Below are 25,582 nucleotides of genomic sequence, written 5' to 3'. Positions count from 1 at the left end.
AACAAAGTCAATGAGACCATACCCTCTTCATTCATCACTCGGCCACAAGGGGAGTAACGGTATTACTTGTATATGTGGATGATATTGTTGTGACCGAAAATGATGAAGAAGGTATGACTAAACTCAAAGAATATCTAATCAAGGAGTTTGAAATTAAGGAATTGGGACGATTAAAATATTTCTTGAGCATAGAAGTTGCACACTCACAAGAAGGCATCTTTATCTCTCAACAAAAGTATGTTTTGGACTTGCTAACAGAAACAGGATTGCTAGGGTGTAAGGTTGCTAAAACTCCAATTGACCCTAACCACAAGTTAGGGGAAGTTCCAAGGGATAAAAAGGTGGATAAAGGGGCCTACCAAAGGCTGGTAGGGAAGCTAATTTACCTAGCCCACACTTGGCCAGATATTGCATATGCAGTGGGTGTGGTTAGCCAATTCAATCATAGCCCAAAAGAATCTCACCTAAGGGCAGTCCATAGTCCTACATTACTTGAAAGGAACACCGGAAAAAGGAATTATGTTTAAAAAGGGACAAAGAATGACACTTGAAGCTTATACTGATGCAGATTATGCAGGATCAGTGGTGGACAGAAGATCTACGTCCGATTATTGTACTTTCCTAGGAAGTAATCTTATAACTTGAGAAGCAAAAAACAAAGTGTGGTGGCCCAGTCAAGTGCAGAGGCAGAATTCAGATCTATGGCTCTAGGAGTTTGTGAGTTGCTCTGGCTAAAGATTTTGCTAGATGACTTGAAGATCGCCTTGGTGACACCTATGAGACTCTATTGTGACAACAAGTCAGCAATAAGCATTGCCCATAACCCAGTTCAACATCATAGAACCAAGTATGTTGAAGTAGACAGACATTTCATTAAAGAAAAGCTTGACGGTGGTTTAATTTGTACTCCATATATATCATCTTGTGAACAGCTTGCAAATGTTCTCACTAAAGGATTGCTCGCAACCGTATTTCAGAAGATAACCAGCAAGCTTGGAGTGGATGATGTCCATTCTCAATCTTGAGGGGGAGTGTCAACGAGTAAAGGATTGAGATAAGGGGATAAGAAGCCGAAGATAATTCTAAATATAAGTCAAGATTATACTATTGTTTATCTCCTATGTAAATCTGTAAAATATAGAGATAATATTGTAATCTAGTCCTGTTAATTAGGGTTGTAATCTTTTCCTAGTTTTTAGGAGAATTATTAGGATGTCTCTTGAATATATATAGGCGGCAACATACATGGGTAAATACAAGTTTTATTCTTCCTAAAACTCTCTTTTAACAACTTCAATTAGGGGGAAAGGGGATATATATGTGTCTGGTTTGCAACTTAAATCTGTCCTATATGTGCCAAATTTAAAGTGTAATTTGTTGTCAGTTAGCAAATTAACCAAGGACATGAATTGCAGCATAATATTTTCCTCCTCTCATTGTGTTTTTCAGAACTGATCTTCAGGGAAGGTGATTGGTAGTGCTGAGGAAAATGATGGGCTCTATTGGGTTCTAAAGAACAAGGCTTCTACTACAGATCAATTACTACATAAGTCTTCTTTTACTACTGTTAGTTCTAATTCTGAAATTTTGTTATGGCACAAACGCCTTGGCCATCCAAGCTTTTCATATCTAAGACGTTTGTATCCAAGTTTATTTATCAATAAAGAAAAGCTAGTTCTTCAATGTGAACATTGTATTCTTGCTAAACAAACACATAACACCTATCTACTTCATCCACACACACCATCCAAACCCTTTTAATTGATCCACAGTGTCATATGGGGACCAACAAGAGTTTCAAGCTTGTCTGGTGCCCGTTGATTTGTTACTTTCATTGATGACCACACTAGGGTTTGTTAGGTATACCTTATGAAAGAAAAATCTGAGGTGTGTGCTGTGTTTCAAAGCTTTCACAAGCTGATTCTTAATATATTTCAGTCTTCTATTAGCATTCTTAGAACTGATAACGGTCGGGAGTACTTTTCTCATTCATTTACCTAATACCTTACCACATATGGAATTTTTCATCAAAGTACCTGCCCCTATAGTACCCCTCAACAAAATGGGGTGGCTAAGAGGAAAAATCGACATCTAGTTGAGGTTGCCCATTCCTTGATGTTCACTAGTTCCATTCCTAATAGGTATTGGCGAGAAGCCATTCTAACTGCCTCCTATTTGATAAACCAGTTGCCATCTAAAATACTCAATTTTCAGACCCCTCTAAATAATTTGCTAAGCATCTTTCCTCATGCTCGAATCCTAAGCCCCCTTCCTCCAAAAAGATTTGGTTGCACGATATATGTTCATCACATCAAGCCTAACCATCATAAACTTGAACCAAAAGCTATTAAATGTATCTTCCTTGGTTACTCACTAACCCAAAAGGGGTACAAATGCTATTACCCTCTATCACAAAGGTTCTTTGTCTCTTGTGATGTAACATTTATTAATCATGAACCCTATTACTCAAGTGTATCCATTCAAAGGGAAACAGCAATGGAGGGAGGCCATTGGGATCCCACCGTCTCTATGCATATATCTCTTCCTTCCTCTCTCTCACCCTCCTTAGGTGCTGATCTAACCCTTGATGTAGCTGATTTACCTCCATCAGTTACAGTCGAACAATTAGATAGTCCAGAACCTACCTCTTCTTCTAATTATTCTTTCGACCAGTCTATCACTCAACCAACTGAACCTGTGGTTTCTGATCTGGAAGAAGAAGCTCTCCCAAATAAACTTATAAAGGTCTATTCTAGAAGGCCAAAAGGTCCTGCTCCTCAACTAAGCCAATTATTGGAACCGAATGATGGTCCAACAAGTGAAGAGAGCACCAAAGCTGACAGTGACCTGCTAGATGTTCCTATTGCTATTCGAAAGGGAGTAAGATCTTGTGTTGTGTATCCTATCTCTTACTACTTAACATACTCTAGATTGTCACCCCAATTCAGGGCATTCACCACAACAATTGATGAAGTGGCAATCCCACAGAATATTCAAGAAGCCATGAAAGACTCCACATGGAAGGAAGCTATTATAGAAGAAATGAAGGCCCTCATTGGAAATCATACATGGGATATTGTTGAAACTCCAAAGAATAAGAAGATTGTTGGTTGTAAGTGGGTTTTTTCTATCAAATATAGGTCAGATGGAAGCATAGACAAGTATAAAGCAAGGTTGGTGGCACAAGGGTTCTCTCAAACCTATGGAATAGATTATGAAAAGACATTTGCTCCTGTGGCAAAACTAAATTCCATAAGAGTATTGTTATCTCTTGTTGTTAATCTTGATTGGGAATTGTTTCAGTTAGATATAAAAAATGCCTTCCTAAATGGAGAGTTAGAGGAAGAAATCTATATGAAGATTCCACCCAAATTTGAGAAAGGAGAGAACGTGGGCAAGGTTTGCAAACTGTATTGATTGCTCTATGGATTAAAACAATCACCAAAAGCATAGTTTAAGAAGTTTAGTTCTACTCTTATCAAATTTGGGTACAAACAAGGGGAGGCATATCATACTTTATTTACTAAACATGGAGCAGATGGAAAGAGGGTTATTTTGATTGTGTATGTAGATGATATTATTATCGCTAGAGATGATATTCAGGAGATTACTGCACTTAAACACAGATTAAGGGAGGAATTTGAGGTTAGTTAAAGATTTGGGAACAATGAAATACTTTCTCGGGATGGAAGTTGCAAGGAGCAAACAAGGAATTTTAATCTCTCAAATGAAGTATACTCTTGATCTTCTAAGAGATACTGGAATGTTAGGGAGTAAGCCCACTTATACACCTCTTGAAAGAAATTGGAAGTGTGCAGTAACTGATAAGGATCCTTTTGTTGATAAAGGAAGGTATCAAAGGCTAGTCGAGAGGTTAATCTATGTTGAAACTGATGAGAAGCTGAAATCACTCGCACACTTTTTATTAAATCCACAGAAGCTTAAATACAAGAGATTTGTAACTAAATCAGCTGCTAATCCTGAAAACCTGCTACAAATTCTCCCATAATCAGCTATAGTCTTTCAACAGAAAGCTAAATTTAAGCAACTAAACTTGACTTGATAAGCACATAACAAACTCCTAAAAAATCTGCAACAGAAGAAAAAATAACAACCTCTTAAACTCATGGATGACTCAGTAACTAAAGCATAATTATCAACACTCCTTGCTTTGGTGGCTGCACACACCAAGCCTAGTCCTTAGAGTTTCAAATCTGTCCCTGGGCAAAGCTTTAGTGAAGATATCAGCTAACTGATCATTGGTTCTGCAATGTAGCAGAATAACTTCTTCTAGCTTCTGCACTTCTCGAATGAAATAAAGGTTAATATTGAAATGTTTTGCCTTTCCATGAAACACTGGGTTGTTTGAGATAGATATGGCTGCTTGATTGTCAACATAAATCTCTGTCCTCTCCTTTTGTTCCAGCTGTAAATCAACTAGAAGCTTTCTTAGCCGCAAAGCTTGATTCACTGCTGTTGTAGCTGTTATGAACTCAGCTTCAGCAGTAGACTGTGCAACTATATCTTGCTTCTTTGAGCACCATGAGAAAATCCCCGAGCCAAGTGTGAAACAGTACCCTGAAGTACTCTTCATGTCATCCACAGATCCTCCCCAATCTGAATCAGTATACCCTAGCAGCTTGAGCTCCTGATTATGACTGTATTGAATTCCATAATCTAGAGCTCCCTTGACATACCTTAGCACACGCTTTGTAGCCTCGAGATGAGACTCTTTTGCACAATGTAGGAACCTGGATAAAACATTAACCGCCTGAAGAATATCAAGACGTGTTACAGACAAGTACATTAGGCAGCCTATTAGACTTCTGTAGCTATGTTCATCAGCTTTCTCAGCTCCATCTTCTTTGCATAACTTTTCCTTTTGATTCATAGGAGTGGCCATGGGTTTGCAATCTTCCAACTTAAACTTCCTTAGAATCTCCTTAGCATATTTTTGTTGGCTCACAAAGATTCCTTGCTGATCTTGTTTAACCTCCATTCCAAGGAAGTAGGTCATCATTCCAAGGTCTGTCATCTCAAAAACCTTCCTCATATCTTCTTTGAACTCTTCAACAAGCTTGACATTGCTTCCTGTTACTAAAAGATCATCAACATATAGGGACACAATCAAGATGCCAGCATTTGAACTCTTAACATATAATGTGGATTCACTTAGACTTTTAGCAAACCCAAGCTCTTTGAGATAGTCATCAATTCTGCTGTACCAAGCCCTAGGGGCCTGTTTTAAACCATACAATGCCCTTTTCAGTAGACATACTTTATCCTCCTGCCCGTTCTTTGCAAAGCCTTCTGGTTGTTCAACGAAAATCTCCTCCTGCAGGTAGCCATTTAGGAAGGCAGATTTGACATCTAATTGGCATACCTTCCATTGTTTCTGAGCTGCCATGGCCAAAAGCAATCTAATGGTGTCTAGCCTTGCAACAGGAGCAAAAGTTTCTGAAAAATCAACTCCTGGTACTTGTGCAAAGCCTTTAACTACTAACCTGGCCTTATGTTTATTGATGGAGCCATCTACATTCAACTTGGTTCTAAAAACCCACTTCACACCAATAACATTTCTATTTTGAGGTCTGTCTACCAGCTCCCAAGTTTGATTTTTCTCTATCATTGACATCTCCTCCTTCATTGCAGCCTTCCATTTGGGGTCATTTTCCACTTCACTGAAAGTTGCTGGTACTGGTATTGCAACACTGCATCTTTGGTAAATATCAGTGAGCAATCTGGTTCCTCTAACTAGTGGATCATCCACAATTTCATCCGGAATTAGCTCAGGTAGAATAGTTTGCTTTGCTTCCTTTTTTTTCCAACACCATTTCTCATCCTCAACAAAATGAACATCCCTGCTTATTAGAATCTTTCCAGTCTCAGGTTGAAAGACTCTATATGCCTTTGATTGTGAGCTGTAGCCAATGAAAATACCAGGTTCTGCCTTCCTATCCAGTTTATCCCTCTTTGCCTGTGGAATATAAGTAAAACAAAGACAACCAAACACCTTAAGATCCATAACTTGAGGCTTACTGCCAAACCAAGCCTCATATGGTGTTTTTCCTTCTACTGCGTTTGTAGGCAGTCTGTTGAGGAGAAATATAGCAGTGCTAGCTACCTCTGCCCAAAAACTTTTAGGAAGATCCTTCTCATGAAGGAGGCACCTCACCATCTCACCAATAGATCTGTTTTTCCTTTCACTTACTCCATTCTTCTGTGGAGAGTAAGGAGCAGTGAATTGATGCTCTATACCAGCCTCTTCACAAAACTGAGTAAACTGGTTTGAGATGTACTCTGTCCCATTGTGGCTTTGATCTTGTATCCACTTTGATTCTCAATCCAAGCCTTGAATCTCCAAAAAATACCTGCAACTTCAGACTTAAACCTGAGAAAATAAATCCAGCTCATCCTTGTAAAATCATCAATGAAAGCTATATAATATCTACTCCCTTTCAGTGATGGTTCTATCTTTGGTCCACTCAAATCAGTGTGAATGAGCTGCAATTTTTCCATTGCCCTCCAAGCCTGTTGTGGAAACGACAACCTTGTTTGCTTACCAAATTGGCAAGCTCTACAATTTGGTAAATGCTCAACCAGAGGTGGCAATCCCTGCACCATTTCTTTTGTCCTCATCAGCAATAGTGCTACTTGATTGAAATGTCCCAACCTCTTGTGCCATAACTCAGTTGTCTGTTCTGAAATATTATAGGCATCATGTTCCTCTTTCATAAGATCCAAAGAGAAACTTTTGTTCTTCATCTTTACTCGAAATAGTTCGTTTCCCTCTGCATCCTTAATCAAACACATCCTATTTTCAAATAGGACTTTGTATCCTTTTTCAAGCAGCTGTCCAACACTTAAAAGATTTTGATTAATGTCAGGAACATAATAAACATCAGGTATAAGCTTGGTACTTGAATAGGTTTCAATGGAAACTGTTCCTTTTCCTTTGACTTCAATACACTCTCCATTTCCAATTCTGACTTTAGTGGTAGTTGACTTGCTTAGTTCCTGAAACAGCTCCTCATCATTTGTCATGTGATTAGTACAACCACTGTCCACCAACTAACTTTCTCCAGAACTGATAGTGGAAAAACAGGTAGCTACAAACAATTGTTCCTGCTCTTGCTCTTGTTGATCTGCTACTTGTGCACCTGCCTGCTGCTGTTGAGTTTTGTTCTTGAAGATCTTAGCAATATGACCTAATTGTTGGCATTTGTGGCACTTCACATCAAGTCTCCTCCAACACTTAAAAGGAGAATGACCTTTTTTTCCACAGTGCTGGCATGGAGGATGATTTGTCTGCTCCCCCAGGTGTGATTGAATTGCAAGGCTGATCAGCACTTCCTTTCTTCCCCTCCTTCTTCTTGCCCTTGATCTGTAATTTAGCCTGTAAAGCCCCTTCAACAGCTCCTTCTTGCCTCATAAGTCTTCTCTGCTCTTGTGCCTGAAGAGCATTCAACAATTCTGCCAAAGAGATGCTGGACAAATCCTTTGAGTTCTCCAAAGCAGAAATTGTTGATTCAAAACGTTCTAGAAGAGTAACCAGAATCTTTTGAACTATTCTAGAGTCAAGAAACTCACCACCAAGTATCCTTATCTTATTTGCTATGCAAAGAAGCTTATCAGAATACTCTTTCACAGTTTCTAAGTCTTTCATTCTTTGCATCTCAAACTCTCTGATTAGGTTCAGCATTTGCATCCCTTTGATCTTCTCATTTCCCTCATACTCTTTCTTGAGAAAATTCCAAATTGCCTATGCTGACTTGAGAGTCATAATCCTGGTAAAGATAGTTGATGAAACTGCTATAAAAAGGCAGGCTTTTCCCTTGGATTTCTTCTGCTTCTTCTCTTTGTAATTTATGATCTGTGCTATTGTTGGATTATCTGGTAAAGGTGGAACTTCGTAGTCCTCTTCCATTGCTTCCCAAAGATCATTGGCTTCCAAGTAGGCTTCCATCCTCACTGCCCACATTTGATAGTTTTCTCCACCAAACACAGGAGGTGTTGCAGCTGTAAAGGATGTCTCAGATTGCATTTTTACACTCACAAGGTCCCTCAAGATATGACGGCTCTGATACCACTGTTGAAACTGATGAGAAGCTGAAATCACTCATACACATTTTTTATTAAATGCACAGAAGCTTAAATACAAGAGATTTGTAACTAAATCAGCTGCTAATCCTGAAAACCTGCTACAAATTCTCCCATAATCAGCTATAGTCTTTCAACAGAAAGCTAAATTTAATCAACTAAACTTGACTTGATAAGCACATAACAAACTCCTAAAAAATCTGCAACAGAAGAAAAAATAACAACCTCCTAAACTCATGGATGACTCAGCAACTAAAGCATAATTATCAACAATCTACCTATCACTCACTCGCCCGGATATTGCATATGCCGTGAGCATTGTGAGTCAATTTACGCACTCATCTACTCAACAACATATGAATGCAGTCTACCATATCTTGAGATACCTAAAGGGGGCACCAGGAAAAGGCTTACTATTTCAAAAGAATGATAACAAAGGAGCTAAAGGATTTGCTGATGCTGATTGGGCAGGATCCATAATGGACAGTAGATCGACATTCGGGTTTTGCACTAAACTTTGGGGCAACTTAGTCACATGAAAAAGCAAGAAACAGTCAGTTGTGGCAAGGAGTAGTGCTGAAGCAGAGTTTATGGCAATTGACCAAGGGATTTGTGAACTGGTTTGGTTAACAAGGTTGATGGAAGACCTACGAATGCCTATAACACTACCAACCAAACTTTATAGTGACAGCAAGTCAGCTATAAGTATTGTAAACAATCTTATCCAGCATGATAGGATGAGGCATGTTCAGATTGATAGGAATTTTATTCAAAGGGAGATTGAGAAAGGAGGCATAAAACTAACCTATCTACCTACAGCAAGTCAAGGAGTTGATATATTTACAAAGGCTATGTCAAGACCTGGATTTGAGTTACTAATTGGAAAGTTAGGAATAAGAGATATCTATTCACCAACTTGAAGAGGGGTGTTGGAGATCCGGGTTGGATTAGGAGTGTTGGTGTTTGAATTACAAAAGGATAAAACAACCAATCAAGATGCCTAATAAATCTGAAGCTGATAAAGAAGAAGATAAGTCTGATTTGAAGATTAAGTCTTTTATATCCTAGTTTATCTGTAACTTATTCAAACTTTGTCTATATCTCATAGGATTAGGAGTTAAAAGTTATAGACTTCACCTGTATATATAGGACTTTATTCAATACAAACAATGAGTTTTGATTGATTCCTGTGGAAGCATCTAAAGTTTTGTTATAATGTTTGCTTGTTGTTTTTGTCTTTATATCTTATGTTTTCAGTTGTTATATGTTGTTGTTGTTTAATTAGTTATTGTTGTAATGAGGCAGTGCCTCCTTTGAATGTGCTAAGCTACCTATTTAAGCAGCTCATGTACTCTTTCTCATTGATTCAGTTTTAATATTATCAGTTCAGATTACAATCTCTCTTATGTCTCTCTCTCCAATTTCATTTCTATCATTGCTTAAACCCTAGGGTTACGTTTACACGATATCAGAGCCATCTGCTCTAACCTAATGGCCTCATCTTCCTTCTCTCCTGCTCGATCTTCCTCCTCCTTATCAACCGCTACTCAATCGGAATTTTCAGCGATAGTCGAAGCCTTTAATTACATCCTGATCAAGCTCGATTCCAGTAATTACATTTTCTGGAAAGCAAAAATTCTCGCCACAGTTCGAGCTTTTGATCTTGTGTCGTTCCTCAATAAGTCATCTCCTCCGTTAAAGTTTCTACCTAATTCGAAGGAGAAGAAGCTGTAGTCAATCCAAAATATCTGAACTGGATTCGATCAAACCAGCTTCTACTGGGATGGCTCTTTTCCACCATTGATAGGGAAGTGCTTGCATAGGTGATTCACTGTGAATTATTTGCCGAGGTATGGATTTCTTTAGAAAGTTTGTATTCTCGTCAAACAACGGCAAAATCATTCCAGTTGAAACAACAATTAAGATCTATAAAGAAGGATTCACTTTCTGTCAATGACTATATACTAAAGATTAAAATTATAGGGCATGCTTTGGCAACCATTGGAGAATCGTTAAATGACAAGGATTTATTACTCGCTATCCTCAATGGACACAATTGTGAGTCTTATAACCTACCAAATGGATGATATAGATCTAGAAAAGGTGCAATTCTTACTGTTAATGCATGAACAAAGATTGTTGGTCAAGAATTCACCTATTACTACTATAAATTTTGATTATGTGTCTACTATGCATGTAAATGTGGCGTCAGTTCCTACTACATAGAATAACAGCTTTAGAAATAATAATAGAAGAGGATATAATCAAAGAGGGAGTGAATTTGTTAATAGAGGAGGAGGAAGAGGTCGCAAGAGAGCATCTAACAAGAGAGTTTATTGTCAGTTATGTGGAAAACCAAGACATTTTGTGGATCAATGCTATCATCGATTTGATAGGAATTTTCAACGTATGCCTAATCAAGGTTTTGGCAGAGCAAGTAATGGAAGTCAGTCAGAATCTAGAGCTTACATGACCTCCTTTAGTGATTCTAATGGAGCTTATATGAATGATACGAGTTCAATACAAGGATCTCACTATGGTAGTCCTTCTAACCCTAACCCTTACATGCCAAATAACTTTGTTTCTCAACCTAATTTTTCAGATCCAGCTTGGTTTGTTGATTCTGGGGCAACTAATCACATTACTTCAAACTTAAACAATCTCTCCTTGCATTCTCCTTGTACCGGTGGAGACAAAGTTGCGATAGGTAATGGTAAGCAACTACTTATTACACATATTGGTACTAGTTACTTACAAGCCAAGCCTAATTCAAATTTAGTTCTTTCCTTACCTAAAGTTCTTCATGTCCCAAGTACGAAGAAAAATTTAATTCGTGTGTCACAACTTACTCATGATTATAATGTTGTGGTTGAATTTCATTTGGATGTTTGTTTGATTAAGGACAAAGCTTCCGGACTGGTGCTACTTCAGGGGCATCTTAAGGATGGGCTCTATAGGCTGACACCAGCACCTTGTTCTACTGTTGATAGCACCTCTGCTCAATCCCTATCATCTTCGTTTGTTCCTTCAGCTTTTCCTTCATTAACTACGTGTAATAAACATGATTCATGTAAATGGCAAAACTCATTTTGTCATGAGCTGCCAAGAGATGTAAATGCAGTCCAAAATATTAGTATTTGTCAGCAATGGCATAATAACTTGGACATCTTTCATTGAATGTACTCAAATTTCTGTTGAAGAAAATTGATATTTCTTGTTTTGTTTCAGATCTATCTTTTTGTGATTCTATTAAGATTGGAAAGTTGAGTCAGCTTCCTTTTCCTAGACATGAAATCACTGTTATTAAACCTCTAGAGTTGGTTTATTCTGAGCTATGGGGTCCTACCCCTGTTAATCCGTTGAAGGATTCAGTGTTATTAAAGGCCCGCCTAGGCGCGCGCCTAGGCTCAAGGCGCACCTTGGGCGCCTGAAAGCCTTCCAGGAGGGCGCAGACCAAAAGGCGCGCCTCAACCCAAGGCGCCTTAGGCAAAGGCGTGCGCCTTGGGCTTTTTAGCTGTTTTTCAAGCTTTTTATTTCACTGTTTGTTACTTTATTTAATTTTTTACTGTTTAGGGTTTAAATTTATTGCTTCAACTACAAATTTGACAATAAAGAAAAAGGCTACTACTTCAAATGCTCCAATTGAATTTGAACTAGATGAAGATGGATAGGGAGAATTGAACAAATTCAAGGCATGTAATAACAAAATGCAATATTAAGTCACCAAAACGAAGAAAGATGCAAATTCAAGTCTAGTATATTACCTACCAAAAAAATGTATGGAACTATCATCACACTTCTAAACCATAGAAATCATCCAACAAGAGGAGTAGATGATGTGAAAGAAGATATTAGAGATGATGCTTCTAATGATGAAAATATAGAAATGTTTGGTCTTTAGAGTGGTTTTTTTTATAACATGCTTATTAAAATATTATTAGAAGTTATGACCTATTTTATACCTTTTTCTTCAACTATTTTTTTATTTTTTTTTATTAACTTGCGCCTAGTTCCACCAGGCTCGTGCCTCGCCTTGCCCCTCAGGCTCCAAGACCCTTGTGCGCTTTAGTGCGCCTTGCGCCTTTAATAACACTGGAAGGATTTAGATACTACATAATCTTTGTGAAGCATGCACTAGTACACTTGGTTTTATCCCCTTAAACTTAATCAGATGCCTTGAGAATCTTTATCACTTTCCACAAGTTTGTTGAACTTCAGTACCAAACTAAACTCAAAGCATTACAAACTAACAATGGAGGGAAATTTAAAGCTTTCTTGCCTTATCTTCATGAAAATGGTATTCAACCTCAGTTTACTTGTCCACATACACATCAACAGAATGGTGTGGCAGAAAGGAAACATAGACATATAGCTGAGATGGGTTTAACTTTGTTATCTCATGCTAATATTCCTCTTAAATTTTGGGTTGAATCATTCCAAATAGCAGTGCATCTTATTAATCTGCTCCCTTCCTCGGCTTTAAAGTCTGGTATACCATTTGAATTGTTCTACCACAAACAACCTAACTATTCAATTCTTCAACCCTTTGGTTGTGCTTGCTTTCCTTACTTTCGTCCCTATCACAAGCATAAATTTGACTTCCATTCTGCCAAGTGTGTTTTTCTTGGTTATAATCACACCCAATCTAGTTATAAGTGCTTGCATCCATCAGGGAGATTGTATGTATCTAGGCATGTTCAGTTCAATCCTAGTGAGTTTCCTTATCATACTCTGTTTTCTACTCCTCCTCCTTCTATAGAAAAAGGAGAAAGGGAAGCGATATTCCCATATATTTTATTGATACGAACGAAAAATATTTATACAAGAGTTTCCTAAGAATTCTCCTAGATTTTAGATATTACATTCCTATTTTATAGGACTACATTACAATAAAGAAAAATACAAATAAACCTAATCAAGGTGTCCTCAAGTAGCACAGTTTCCAGTTCAAGCACAATCTCGTGTTGTTTCCAGTGATACATGTGACAATTTGGCTTCACCCACTAATGTCTCACCAGATCTCCAACCATTTGTTAATCAGTTACCAGCACCTTCAGTTTCTTTACCAAAAACTAAACCTATCCCAGCACCCTCTGTTCACCCTATGATCACAAGATCTAAATCCAAACAACTAGTTGCCCATTCGCCAAATGCCTTAGTGGGTTCTGAAGAAATCCTTGAAGGAATGGGATTTCTAAGTTTTCTATAATGGTAGAAAACTTACAAACGGATTCAATACTTCTATGAATACAACATGTCTTTAAATACAAGAGAATTCTATCATCTATCTCCTAAAAACTAGGATGAAGAAATCCTTGAAAGAATGGGATTTCTAAGTTTTCTATAATGGTAGAAAACTTTACAAATGGATTCAATACTTCTATGAATTTGTCTTTAAATACAAGAGAATTCTATCATCTATCTCCTAAAAACTAGGAATTAGAAATACAAAATACAACAAATTAAGTTGGAGAATTTTTCTCTGAAATCTTCTCCTAAAAATTAGGAGATAATGCAACTAGATCCTTTCCTATTTTTTAGGACTGGCTTCGGCTGGTCCTTTATCTTCTTTTAAATCTTTTTCCACCAACAGGTTCCATTGAACCTAGTTCAATTCGTGAGGCTCTTTTAGACTCGCGATGGGCTAAGGCTATGGAACAAGAGTACACTGCCCTGTAGAAGACTGATACCTGGGAGCTGGTTTCTTTTTCTCCTAATATGAACTTAATTGGTTGTAAATGGGTTTTTTGGGTGAAGTATAATGCTGATGGATCTATACTTAAGTACAAAACTAGGCCGGTTGCCAAGGGATTTCTTCAAACTCCGGGTGTGGATTATGCTGAAATGTTTAGCCCGATAGTTAAAGCTCCAACCATTAGACTTCTCTTTTCTCTAGCAGTTACACTTAGGTTTTATTTGTTTTTGTTCATCTATTATATTTAACATAGAAAAAATATAAAAAAATATTATCCATTCTATATATTTTCTATATATAAATATATTTTATATGTGAATATATAGATTTGGCTTTGGAGCACCCCACCCAGCCCTTACCAAATCTTGTGGAAAAATGGGTTCAAGGTGCCCCGACCCCTCCCCACACCCTACTAAGGCGGGGAATGAGGTGAAAACCCTTGCCCCACGGTTTGTTGGGGACAAGGTAGGCCCACCCGCCCCCGCCCCCGCCCCCGCCCCTGCCCCGCCCTGTTGCCAACCCCAGCCTCATGTACTAGGGATGCCCTTTTTGTTATTCTTAATGTTTCCTTGCTACATTCACCAATCAATTATGATTGGAATCACAAGTAGACCAATTTCTTCCCAAACAGAAAAGTTCATATGAAGTAAGATGGCAAAGCATCATGATTTGATCAAAGAAGAAAAGAGAGCCAAGGAGCAACTACCAGCCTCAAAAGCAAAGTCACTTGTCATAGGATCTTTCACCACAGCAACAGTAAGGCCAGCATTGGTTGTGGCATTGCCACACACATAAATGCCACGTGGAGAAATGGCAGCAGCTGCTTGCAGTATTTGGCTCTTGCCCAGTCCAGGATCACCTAGCATTGCAAATTTTATCATTAAATTAGTTTGTGTTGTCTACAGTACCACAGTTGAAGAGTTACACTGTTGTTGCTGACTTCTGAACGAATGGAGATATTTATCTCATACTGGCATAGAAGGTAAAGTAGTTGTCAAGAAACAATTATCTTACAAGAAAAAGAAGTTTGCATACCTACGATTATGACATGGATGTCTCCTCTGACAGGGACCTTGTTCAGATCCATTGAATGTTTTCTCACACCTCCAAATAGTGCTAATGTTATTCCAGCTGTTAAGAAAAATAGTAAGCTGGCATCAATGCATCAGATCATCTTTTTTCAGCTGATTGAACAATGGCTTATACAGAGTTGAACACCACATGGTTTATATTTTGACTTTTGTAAAGCAGAAAGTATCAATGGATTTTAGAAATAGCATCAATCCTACATTACAGGTATGGCATAGAAAGTAAGTTGCAGGGGTTAGAGGATTGATTTTCAATGTTTTTGTTTGTACCAATTACCAAGAAAAATGGTAAGGAAAAAATGAATGCTTGAGGACGCATTCAATAAGAGAAAAACACTTTATATATATTACCTTTGACGAGCTCGTGTCCATAAATGGAGGGGCAAATAGATTGAAGAATTTGGCGGAAGATATCTGGTCCATGCTCTTCTGAGAACTTAACAACAAATTCCAGATCTCTTGGAGAAAATGTAAATAAATCCAACAGCTCTGTAGCTCTAGCATCAGCATTGGCGTCTTGGAAATCCCCAGGCAGATGTTGTGACTTGGAATTTTTAATTGAAACTACTTCCAGGTACAAATAGTATAATCCTTGATTCTTGCTTTTTGATTTTCCTGAAATATTCAACCATTGTTGAAGTTACTTTTACTACAGCTTATAATTTTCAATTCAGAAGTTTAAATCAAATTATAAATCAATGGGATTGTGAAAGATGCATCCAGCTATAATAGGGACTCAAAATATTTTTCTGTACCATGGCAACAGACATAACACTCAAGCCCAATGGCACAGAGGCAAGAGATGAAAGGTGCAGTCTGTTCTTCTCTTTGCTCAATCTTGCAATGCAATAATTTCTGAACAAGATAGGGTTTAGGGTGAATAACACTCACACTGATTTCATTATTCTCTAGGATGCTGTAATATATACAGAAGACATTTCCTAATCTAGGATATTGACTATAAGAAAAATGGAAATAATTCCTAACTTATAAATGGATACAATAGGCAAGATAAACCAGAAGATAACTACCAAAAATACTGATATCAATCCCATTAATTTTGGGTTCCATTAATTCAGGATTCTCTAACAATTTCCATATCAATATACTCTGTTGTCTTGCCAAAACCATTAAGGACATGTATATTAATGTTGACTACATAATTTGCTTGTGGTGCAGAAAGTAGATTATACAAATACTAAAGTCAACACATTGCTTAGGGGATAAAAGCCTAGAAGGTAAATTGAAATAAATGTTCATTACAATGTGCCAGCAAAAATCAATATTGAAGAAATAATTTTTCTATACCTCCTCCAATATCCATGTAATTGTTTATCACTCTTATGATACCAGTAACAGTAACTACATCTCCAGGAATGCATGCATCCACGAGATCTTCAGTCAATTCACATTCTACAGTTCGAGGCACCCGGCCTTCTTCATGATGTTCAGGCTTCAGCAACTCCTGAAGCCTATAATATATAAATACATATATAGAGAGAGAGACAGACAGACAGACAGAGACACAGAGAGAGAATATGAGTTGTTATATTAAATTAAAAAGACTGAATGAAAGGAAAATGCAGGAATAGCAAACATTAAAGATGGCATTAATATGCTTGCCTTATTTTCTGAAAGTCTATGGTTCGAGCAGTAGATCTATCTGGATTAAAAGTTCTGCTCTTGCAGCCAAGCATGACACAAGTCGGTGGTGGTGAAAATTTTCCATCAGGAAAGTTACGTATAATGTTGGTTCCACATTTCGTGCAGGAAAAACTCATTTGTATGACCAGAGGCCTCACAGTGCTAACTTTTACTACAGTACCACGCACTGATACAAGCCTGCCTGTCATACGAGCAGATCAAAAAATATCCTCATTTCTTCAACTTTAAGTTCCTTGTGTTGAAGCTAGCATCAAATTTAAGAAAAAAACTACAATCTAACCAAAAAACAGAATTACCAATATAAGCTGCTTTTAAGTTCCTCAAAGTAATACTTGATTCAGGGTAGTTGTGGAGACGGATATTTATCTTTGAGTCTTCATCCAACATGTTATCCCCCAATTTAATAGACAGGACCTACTTCCAGTACAGAGTTAGTAACAACCAAGGCAGGAATAGTGCTGATGAAGTGTGTGAAATGCTAATTAAAACCTCCGATTTTCACTTTGTACCTTGTGAACTGCAGCACTCATGCATGACAAAGCTTCCTTAGGCTTTTCCGCAAACATTGTATACAATTCCTGCTGCTCACATATTTTTTGGAAGTGCTGGAAGTCTAAGGGCAGAAAACATATGCCATCATTATCCTTTACCTGTTAAATTGGTGTAAACATTAATGTCCTCCATTTGGTTTTATATTACAAGAAGAATAACTATAAGTGAGACTATATCAACAATACAAACCATGGGCAGTGGAGACTAGAAAACTAGCAAGGAAATGAGAAACACAAATACTTCAGTGAACGAACACCACTAAAGTGATTCCCTTGGCTTCAATAGCAACAGCATACATTGCCCATCTAAAGGGAAAAAACATCATAATTCCTTAGCAACAAAAAATTGTTGTCCACTAGTAATTTATAGTTACAGCTAGGTGATTGGTAGGTAGTTCCAAGAAGCATCCTTGTTTTAATCTTTAAGCACTTCATTATTCTTTGAGAAGGATTATGCAGGAACTTGGAAGAAAGATCCTAAGTGGCCAAGTTGGCCAAACTGAAATATACCAATTGCAATATTTCATAATAATAAGGTAATCTTCCAAAGGTATTGCCTTTAGCTGGACAAGCCTTTGCTTTTTGGATCATCTTCCACCCAGCGTGGTAACCCAGTTTTTGGTTCCATTGGGTTTACCTTGTTCACAGGTCAATCCATGGGCTGGCCAGTATTTATAGAACTCCAAATAAGGTATGGAGACAGCTATCACAATATAATGCAAAGAAAAAAAAACTATACCTATTTGAGAAGTACCTCTCTACATATTTAGCAAGTTCTTAGTCTGAATTTGGTTTAAGGAGTGGCAGGGGCAGTTTATAGTGAAATAATTGACTTGAATGCAATGTATTATCTTGTAAGCATAATTTAGTATTCCTCAAACAAGATTCTCAATGATGATTTCAGCAGGAGATCAATCCAAAAGTAGAGGAAGCCATTGTTTGAGAGGGGAAAGATTAACAATGTCATAATCAGAGTAGTCAGGTGCCAGACTGCCAGTTGGATTAACTAATAAGATAAAGGTCAGTTAATGTAAGTATCATGAAGTGCAAAAAATGGCTGCTGTTAGAACATTTTCAAAATTACTAAGAAGTTGTTAATTTCTAAAACCTTCCTAAGAGACACCTCTATTGCTAGAAACATACTAAAAGTAGTTAATTTTGTGACTATTTCAGAAGTCACAACTACTAACTATTCAAGGTAGTTAATATTGTGACTAATCAAAAAGTCATAACTTTTGAAAGATCATGCTTCAACAAGCAGGTAGATCTTCATGTTTGATGGAGGTATTGTTTCTTGAGGATCCAAGAAACAATCATGTATAATATATTCCACCGTAGCTGCAGAATTTGTAGCATTGGATTAGCAAGTAAATAAGCATGATGGTTTTCTTTTACCCAATAAAAGAAAAAGAAAAGCATAAAGGCTTGAGGATTTGTTGTATGAAATTCTTTTGTGGCCAAAATCAATGTCACTGATATCAATTCATTTTGATAGTAATGGGCATTGTCAAATGCGTATAGTTAGGTGTCAGATCTATGGATCTGACCGGTTGTATTTCTGGAATTTTAGGAAAAGACAGTGGCGGGAAAGGAAATGTGAGCGATAGAGAGAGAAAGAGAGAGGGAGAGTTGGAGAATTGAGATAGGATTGGAGGGAAAGGACTTGTGGAATAATCTTCACATATCCCCATCATGAGCAGCTTCTTATTTATAGGAGTTGGTTACAATAGAGGCTCCTTCTAACTAACTTTCAAGAACCTCCAAGTGGCCATGTGCCAACTAGGCTGCCATGCCGAGTGGGTTATTACAGTTATAATAGCCTGTAATAGCCGACCATACCCCTCTAATATCCATCTAATTATATACCAACCCTTGGGTTGTGACACTCCCCACCCCTTAAAATATTTCTTGCCCTCAAGAAATTAGAGAAGGCCGATCATCTGGGGGTAACGCTGAAGGAGCGCCAGCAGGTATTCCCAGGTGGGATTGCCCGGATGTAGGTGTGTCCATTGGACTAGGACCTGGGTGATGGGCAGGGAATCCCTGTAAATGACCCGTCAATCGATCACTACCTTCGGTTCACCTTCCATAACCGCATCATCCTATAGCTCTGGTAGATCCTGGCTAGCATCAACCGCAGTTCCCACTACCTTCTTGAGAAGAGACACATGAAATATTGGATGTAACCCCACACCGTCAGGTAATTGCAACTTATAGGCGACAGTGCCGATCTTAGCCAATATTTTGAAGGGACCATAGTACTTGGGGCTAATTTTAGAGATAGGTCCCTTGTGAAATAAGTGTCGTTGGAACCTTTTGACCTTCAGAAATACTTCGTCGCCTACCTTAAAGGTCCGATCAGTGCGGTGTTTGTCGGCCTGTTGTTTCATCTTTTGCTGGGCCATGCTGAGTTCCCTCCTTATCACCAGAAGAGCATCCTATCTTGCCTGTAGGTAGTGGTCAGCTGATACTTCTACTAGAGTGTAGGAATGATAGGAGGAGGATAGCCAAATAAAGCCTCAAATGGGGTTCTTTTGTAGGTTGTATGGAAGTTGGTGTTATACCACCATTGGGCCAATGATAACCAACGGCTCCAACTTCGGGGTTTGGTAAAACAGAGGCACCTTAGGTAAGTCTCCAAACACTAGTTGACGCATTCAGTTTGCCCATCGGTCTCCGGATGGTAAGCTGATGACATTTGCAGCCCTATGTTGAGCCCCTGGCACAATGTTTTCCAAAATTAGCATGTAAATATTTTATCTCGATCTGAAACCATAGCTTTCGGTACCCCGTGAACCTTAAAGACGTTATCCATCAATTTCCTGGCTACTTCAGTGGCTGTGAAGGGGTGAGCAAGGAGGATGAAGTAGCCGAACTTAGTTAGACGATCGACGACGACCAGGATGGTGTCAAATCCTTCCGATTTAGGTAGGGCCTCAATGAAATCCATTGAGATCTGTTCCCAAGCTTGGGTGGGAATCTCCAATGGTTGTAAAAGGCCGAGATATGGAACTTGCTCATGCTTGCACCTTTGGCAGGTGGGGCATTGCAGCACATATTGAGTGGTGTCCTTCTTGAGACCTGGCCAATAGAATAACTGTCTTACCCGGCGGTATGTAACATGTAACCCTGAATGGCCCCCTATGGGAGAGTCATGCAGTGCTTGCAATATTCTGCCCCTCAACTGCTCGTTGTCACCTATGACCACTCGGCCTTGATACTTCAACAAGCCGCCCTGAAAGGTGTATCTCGTGTCTCCTTGAGGTTGTACTGCCAGCCCGGTGATTTTGTCCTTAATCCAAGTCGTGTTCTCATAGCTATTAGATATCTCCTGCACCCAATCGGGTACCAAAGCTGAAATGGCGTGGCAAACGTCCAGTTCTTCCTTCCTGGATAACGCATCCGCCACCAAGTTTTCCTTTCCCCTTCTGTATTGGATGAGATAGTCATAACCCATCAATTTAGTAATCCCTTTACGTTGCAGTTGATTGTTCGCCCTTTGCTGAGACAAGAACTTCAAGCTTTCATGGTCTATCCTTATGACGAACCGCCTGCCTTCTAGATAATACCTCCACTTATCCACTGCCATTAGTACCACCAATAGTTCTTTGTCGTATATGCTGAGGCCTAAATGCCTGGGTGCAAGGGCTTGGCTCAAGTACGATATCAATCTACCCTCTTGACTTAGGACAGCACCTACTCTCACATCGCAGGCATCCGTCTCCAGCACAAATTCCTTCGAAAAATCGGGAAGGGCCAATACTGGAGCTTGAGTCATGGCACCCTTTAATGCTTCAAAAGCCTTGTCTGCCTCATAGCCCCAATGGAAATTATTCTTTTTAAGTAAAACAGTTAGAGGTTTGCTTAGTACCCCATAGCCCCTGATGAAACGCCGAAAATAGCCAGTGAGCCCCAAGAAACCCCTCAATTCTTTCAGTGATTTTGGTTTAGGCCAGTTCTCCATGGTTGCCACCTTCTGTGGGTCTGTACTGACCCCCTGGCCGATAATTATATGGCCTAGGTATTCCACTCTTGGCTCTGCAAAGGTACATTTAGACTTTTTCACAAAGAGTTGATGGTTTTTGAGGATTTCAAATGCCGTTCTTAGGTGGTTGACATGCTGGTGCAGGCTGGGGCTGTAGATCAATATGTCATCAAAGAAAACCAGCACAAATTTTCGAAGGTAGGGAGCAAAAATGTGATTCATGAGAGCTTGGAAGGTGGCTGGTGCATTAGTAAGACCAAAAGGCATTACCAAGAACTCATAGTGTCCTTGGTGTGTCCTAAAGGCTGTTTTGTAGTAGTCTTTTGGGTTCATTCGGATTTGGTGGTAACCTGAGGTGAGATCTAACTTCAAAAAGATGGTTGCTCCAGTTAGCTCATCTAAGAGGTCCTCAATGATGGGAATGGAAAATTTATTCTTGATGGTGAGTGTGTTTAGTTGCCGATAGTCGACACAAAACCTCCATGTTCCGTCTTTTTTCTTTACTAACAAGACTGGAGAAGCAAAGGGACTCTGGCTGGGTTGAATGAGGGATTTGTTCAACATGTCTTTGATGAGTTTCTCAATTTCTACTTTTTGGACAGGTGAATAACGGTAGGTTCTTAGGTTAACTGGTTCAACATTGGGTTTGAGATAGATGGAGTGGTCAAGGAATCGATGTGGGGGTAGGCTAGTAGGAATGGCAAACAAATCCTCAAACTCCATCAACAATGTGTGAATAGGATCAAGAAAATGTACCTGGTCATGGCTGAGCTCAGTTGAGTGGACTGTAGGTTGGCCTCTGGTTCTTAGTATGCTCTCTCCGCAGTAGTTGCCCTTCTCCAGGGCGTATAAGGAATGTAGCTGCCCTACCAGTGTTCCCCCTTGATCCAGCAGCTTCTGTAATCGTTTGCCTGATACTGCCTTGCACTCCCCTGTCTCCTGACATCCTTTTAAAGTGATTTTGCGGCCCTCCTTGTCAAAGGTGACCTCTAGGGTGTTGAAGTCAAATACCAAAGGGCTTACCGTCATCATCCAATCTACACCCAACACAATGTGGCATCCCCCAAGTCGGAGAATCCTTAAATCTACTGCAAACTCATGACCCCCCATCTTCCATTTGAACTCCCTGCATTTGTAGTGGCTTACCATTTTGCTTCCATTTGCAATCATCATTGACAAAGGGGTAGTTGCCAGCAGTTCACACTGGAGGGTGGAGGTTGTTTCCTCATCAAGGAAACTGTGGGTGCTACCGCTATCAATGAGTACCACCAGACTCCTCTTTCGTGCTGTTCCCCTTACCTTTAGTACTCTGCCTGATGCATGACCTTGCAATGCATGCATTGAGATTTCCCCTCCTTCGTCTTCTTCCTCTGGTGCCCGAAGGTCCTCCCCCCCATCTTGTTCCGTCTCGTCACTCTGGAGGCCTTCCATCGTAAGTAACATACGCTTGCATTGGTGTCCTGGGCCGAACTTCTCGCCACAACGAAAACATAATCTCAGTTGCCGCTTCTGATCTAGCGTGAGATCTTTAGTCAGGTTTGGCGCTAGCTGAGGTCTTCCTGTCATCCCATTCTTCTGCCATGGTGGATTGCTACCCTTACTGGGAGTCCCATATGGATTCTCCTCCCGACTCCCTTTAGGAAATAATCAATGCCTCTTGACAAAGGCGTCCAACGCCATTTCATGCAAATACACTTGTTTAGCGGCTTGACCCACCGAAGTAGGATAGAGCATCTTAACCGTGGGACGGATTTGTTCGTCCAACCCGCTAATGAAGCTAGACACGAAATAAGCTTCGTCCAAAGAGGGGTGAGCTAATGATAACAATGATCGCAGCTCCTCAAATTTCACTAAGTATTCCTCCACCGATCCCTTCTGCTTGAGTTTATTGAATTCTTCTATGACGTTAGTCCTTGTCTTCTCTCCAAACCGATTGCATATGTCGTTCACAAATCTAGGCCAACTCAACTCTTCTCTGCCCCTGCTCCAATTTTGGAACCAGGCATCAGCCACATCATCCAAGTAAGTCGCAGCCATATTTACCTTATCCCCCTCCGCCACTCGATATTGGTAGAAGACTCTTTCACAACGTCGTACCCACCATTGAGGTCGATCACGCTCAAACAGGGGAATGTCCATCCTCGGCCCTTGAGGATTGGAGTGGTTGATTCGCCCTCCTCGGTTCGTTACATCATCCTTTGTTTCCTCCCGATCCTTGACCTCCACTGGGTCATCCATTCCTTGCCTAGCTCACGGTGTAGTCAAAATTGGCGCCGAAGAGGCCCTCGAGGGAAAGTCAGTCGGCAAATTGGTCTGGGGTTGCCGAGCAAATATACCCAAAGCCGCACTAACCTGCTGGCTTAGCTGTTGGCTTAAGCCGGCGAACTCTTCCCTGATTCCGTTAATGGCTCTATCGAAGTTGGTCGCGTATCCAGTGAATTCCGATCTAATTCCGCCCGCTACCAGGTCCAAATTGGTCGTGTATTCCGATATACTTCGATTGATCTCTTCCTGAGTATTCTGTATTCCCAACTCCAAGGTTTCCAAGCGATTCTCCACTTGCGCCTGGTTCTGGCGCAACTCGGCTTCCATAGCATCCACCCGCGCCTCCGCCTGCTTTGCTCGCGTTCCGTCGACCATGCTACCCTCCACTAGGTCGCTAGCTCTGATACCAAATGTCAGATCTATGGATCTGACCAGTTGTATTTCTAGAATTTTAGGAAAAGACAGGTAGCGGGAAAGGAAATGTGAGCAATAGAGAGAGAAAGAGAGAGGGAGAGTTGGAGAATTGAGATAGGATTGGAAGGAAAGGACTTGTGGAATAATCTTCACATATCCCCATCCTCATGAGCAGCTTCTTATTTATAGGAGTTGGTTACAATAGAGGCTCCTTCTAACTAACTTTCTAGAACCTCCAAGTGGCCATGTGCCAACTAGGCTGCCATGCCAAGTGGGTTATTACAGTTATAACAGCCTGTAATAGCTGGCCATACCCCTCTAATATCCATCTAATTACATACCAACCCTTGGGTTGTGACATTAGGTCTACAATAAGAAGTCTATGGACATTGAACTTAAATATATTATGCAAAGCAACTCATACTCATAACTCAAGTGATCCCTATGGACTTTGTCAAGTTGTGTAAGAATTTGGCAGATCCTTTGCCAAAAGGATTAGCCAAGGATGTGATGTTAAACATATCCATAGGGATGGGTCTCAAGCCCATAAAATCTGACCAGCGATGCTGAAACCTCAACTCAGCACTTGATACAGCATCAAGCCCTGATTTCAATGAGTTAAAGTATATCGTTACAATGAATGCAAGCACTTAGAATAAAATAAGTTCCATCCCTAGGTGGGAAAAAAAAACTTGGTATCCAGATGTTAAAAGATGAGTGAGTGTAATGCTCTTAATAGACATTATAATATTATTCTGTGGAGTGTTGAATCATGGGCAACTTTTGATAAAGTCTACCTATGTGAATGTGAAGTGATGTCGCTTCAAAGAGTTAAAACTCAGCTTCTAAACATGCATGAGAAGGACATGGACGCAAGTCCAGAATACCATCAGATTACCTAAGCAATCTTTAGTGCAAACAATCTTGTGTGAATTGTGTATGTTTGTCAATACAGGATGGTTGGTTCAAAGCTTGGTCTACCAATTAATTCTGAGTAACAACAAGAGCTAAATTTCACCATGCAGAAGTTCAAATCAAATAGATATTCTCATTTATGCACAATATTCTAGGACTATCTAGATTTGGTAGTTGGGAAGTGTGACCATTTAAAAAGTCACAACTATTAACTTCTTACAATAGCTAATTTTGTGATGATTCAAAAAGTCACAATCTTTCTAAAACGACATAAAAACAAAAAAAAAACCCTATAAATAGAGTTTGCACTTAGTTCAAAAGATATAGAGAAATTTTGATACTTCTAAATCATCCTTAAATTTTGTTTAATGTAGAAAATAATCTTCAAGCGTTATATAGTCAAGTTGTCACTAGTGAACGCTCAAGTGGTTTGAAATACATTTTGTGCATAACACATTCAAACATAGGCTTGTGCTAAAGGCCATTTAAGGATACCCCAATGCACACCAATTTAGTTTTTGGTTTAGTGGGGGTGAATTAAATCTTAAGTAAAGTGATAGTGAATTAAGTCTTAAGTAAAGTGATTCCACATCTAGAAGTCTAGAAGTCATACTTTGTAGGTGTCTGCTATCAAGCGAAGCCACCATCGTCTAAGTTTTCTATTGTGACAGATTTTAGAATTTAGCAAGCAGCATACTTGTTGCTTGCACTAACAACAGCTATCATTGTGAAATGCCATTCTTAACACTTTTCTCTAATTTGCAAGTGGTTTCATGATAAAAACATGTTGGAACCCCTACTCTTTTTACGTATTCACGGTAGCACCATTTCATGGTTGTTTGATTATATGCAATTACCACTTTGATATATTTGGTGCATTAAATGAAAATTATGTCAATAGATG

General features: G+C 39.3%; 1 protein-coding gene across 4 annotated transcripts in view; it reads right to left on the bottom strand.

The window, feature by feature from the left end:
* The window catches only part of LOC127789302 (probable DNA helicase MCM8), a 69,616-nt gene that overhangs the window by 43,117 nt on the left and 917 nt on the right, over nt 1-25,582 (bottom strand). For all 4 annotated transcript variants that reach the window (XR_008020526.1, XR_008020527.1, XR_008020528.1 and 1 more), the window contains exons 2-8: nt 17,058-17,198; nt 16,845-16,962; nt 16,507-16,729; nt 16,192-16,355; nt 15,235-15,498; nt 14,831-14,926; nt 14,502-14,654 (exon numbers count right to left, since the gene is read on the bottom strand). Coding sequence is in view for 1 of the 4 variants with exons in the window: in XM_052318184.1 (XP_052174144.1) it covers nt 14,502-14,654; nt 14,831-14,926; nt 15,235-15,498; nt 16,192-16,355; nt 16,507-16,729; nt 16,845-16,962; nt 17,058-17,198 (1,159 nt within the window). In the remaining 3 variants the exon portion in view is untranslated. The remainder of the gene's footprint in view (nt 1-14,501; nt 14,655-14,830; nt 14,927-15,234; nt 15,499-16,191; nt 16,356-16,506; nt 16,730-16,844; nt 16,963-17,057; nt 17,199-25,582) is intronic.

The sequence above is a fragment of the Diospyros lotus genome, chromosome 13 (assembly GCF_014633365.1).
Source record: "Diospyros lotus cultivar Yz01 chromosome 13, ASM1463336v1, whole genome shotgun sequence".
NCBI lineage: Eukaryota > Viridiplantae > Streptophyta > Magnoliopsida > Ericales > Ebenaceae > Diospyros > Diospyros lotus.
The sequence above is the reverse complement of the archived record's forward strand: the minus strand, read 5'-3'. Positions and strand labels throughout refer to the sequence as shown.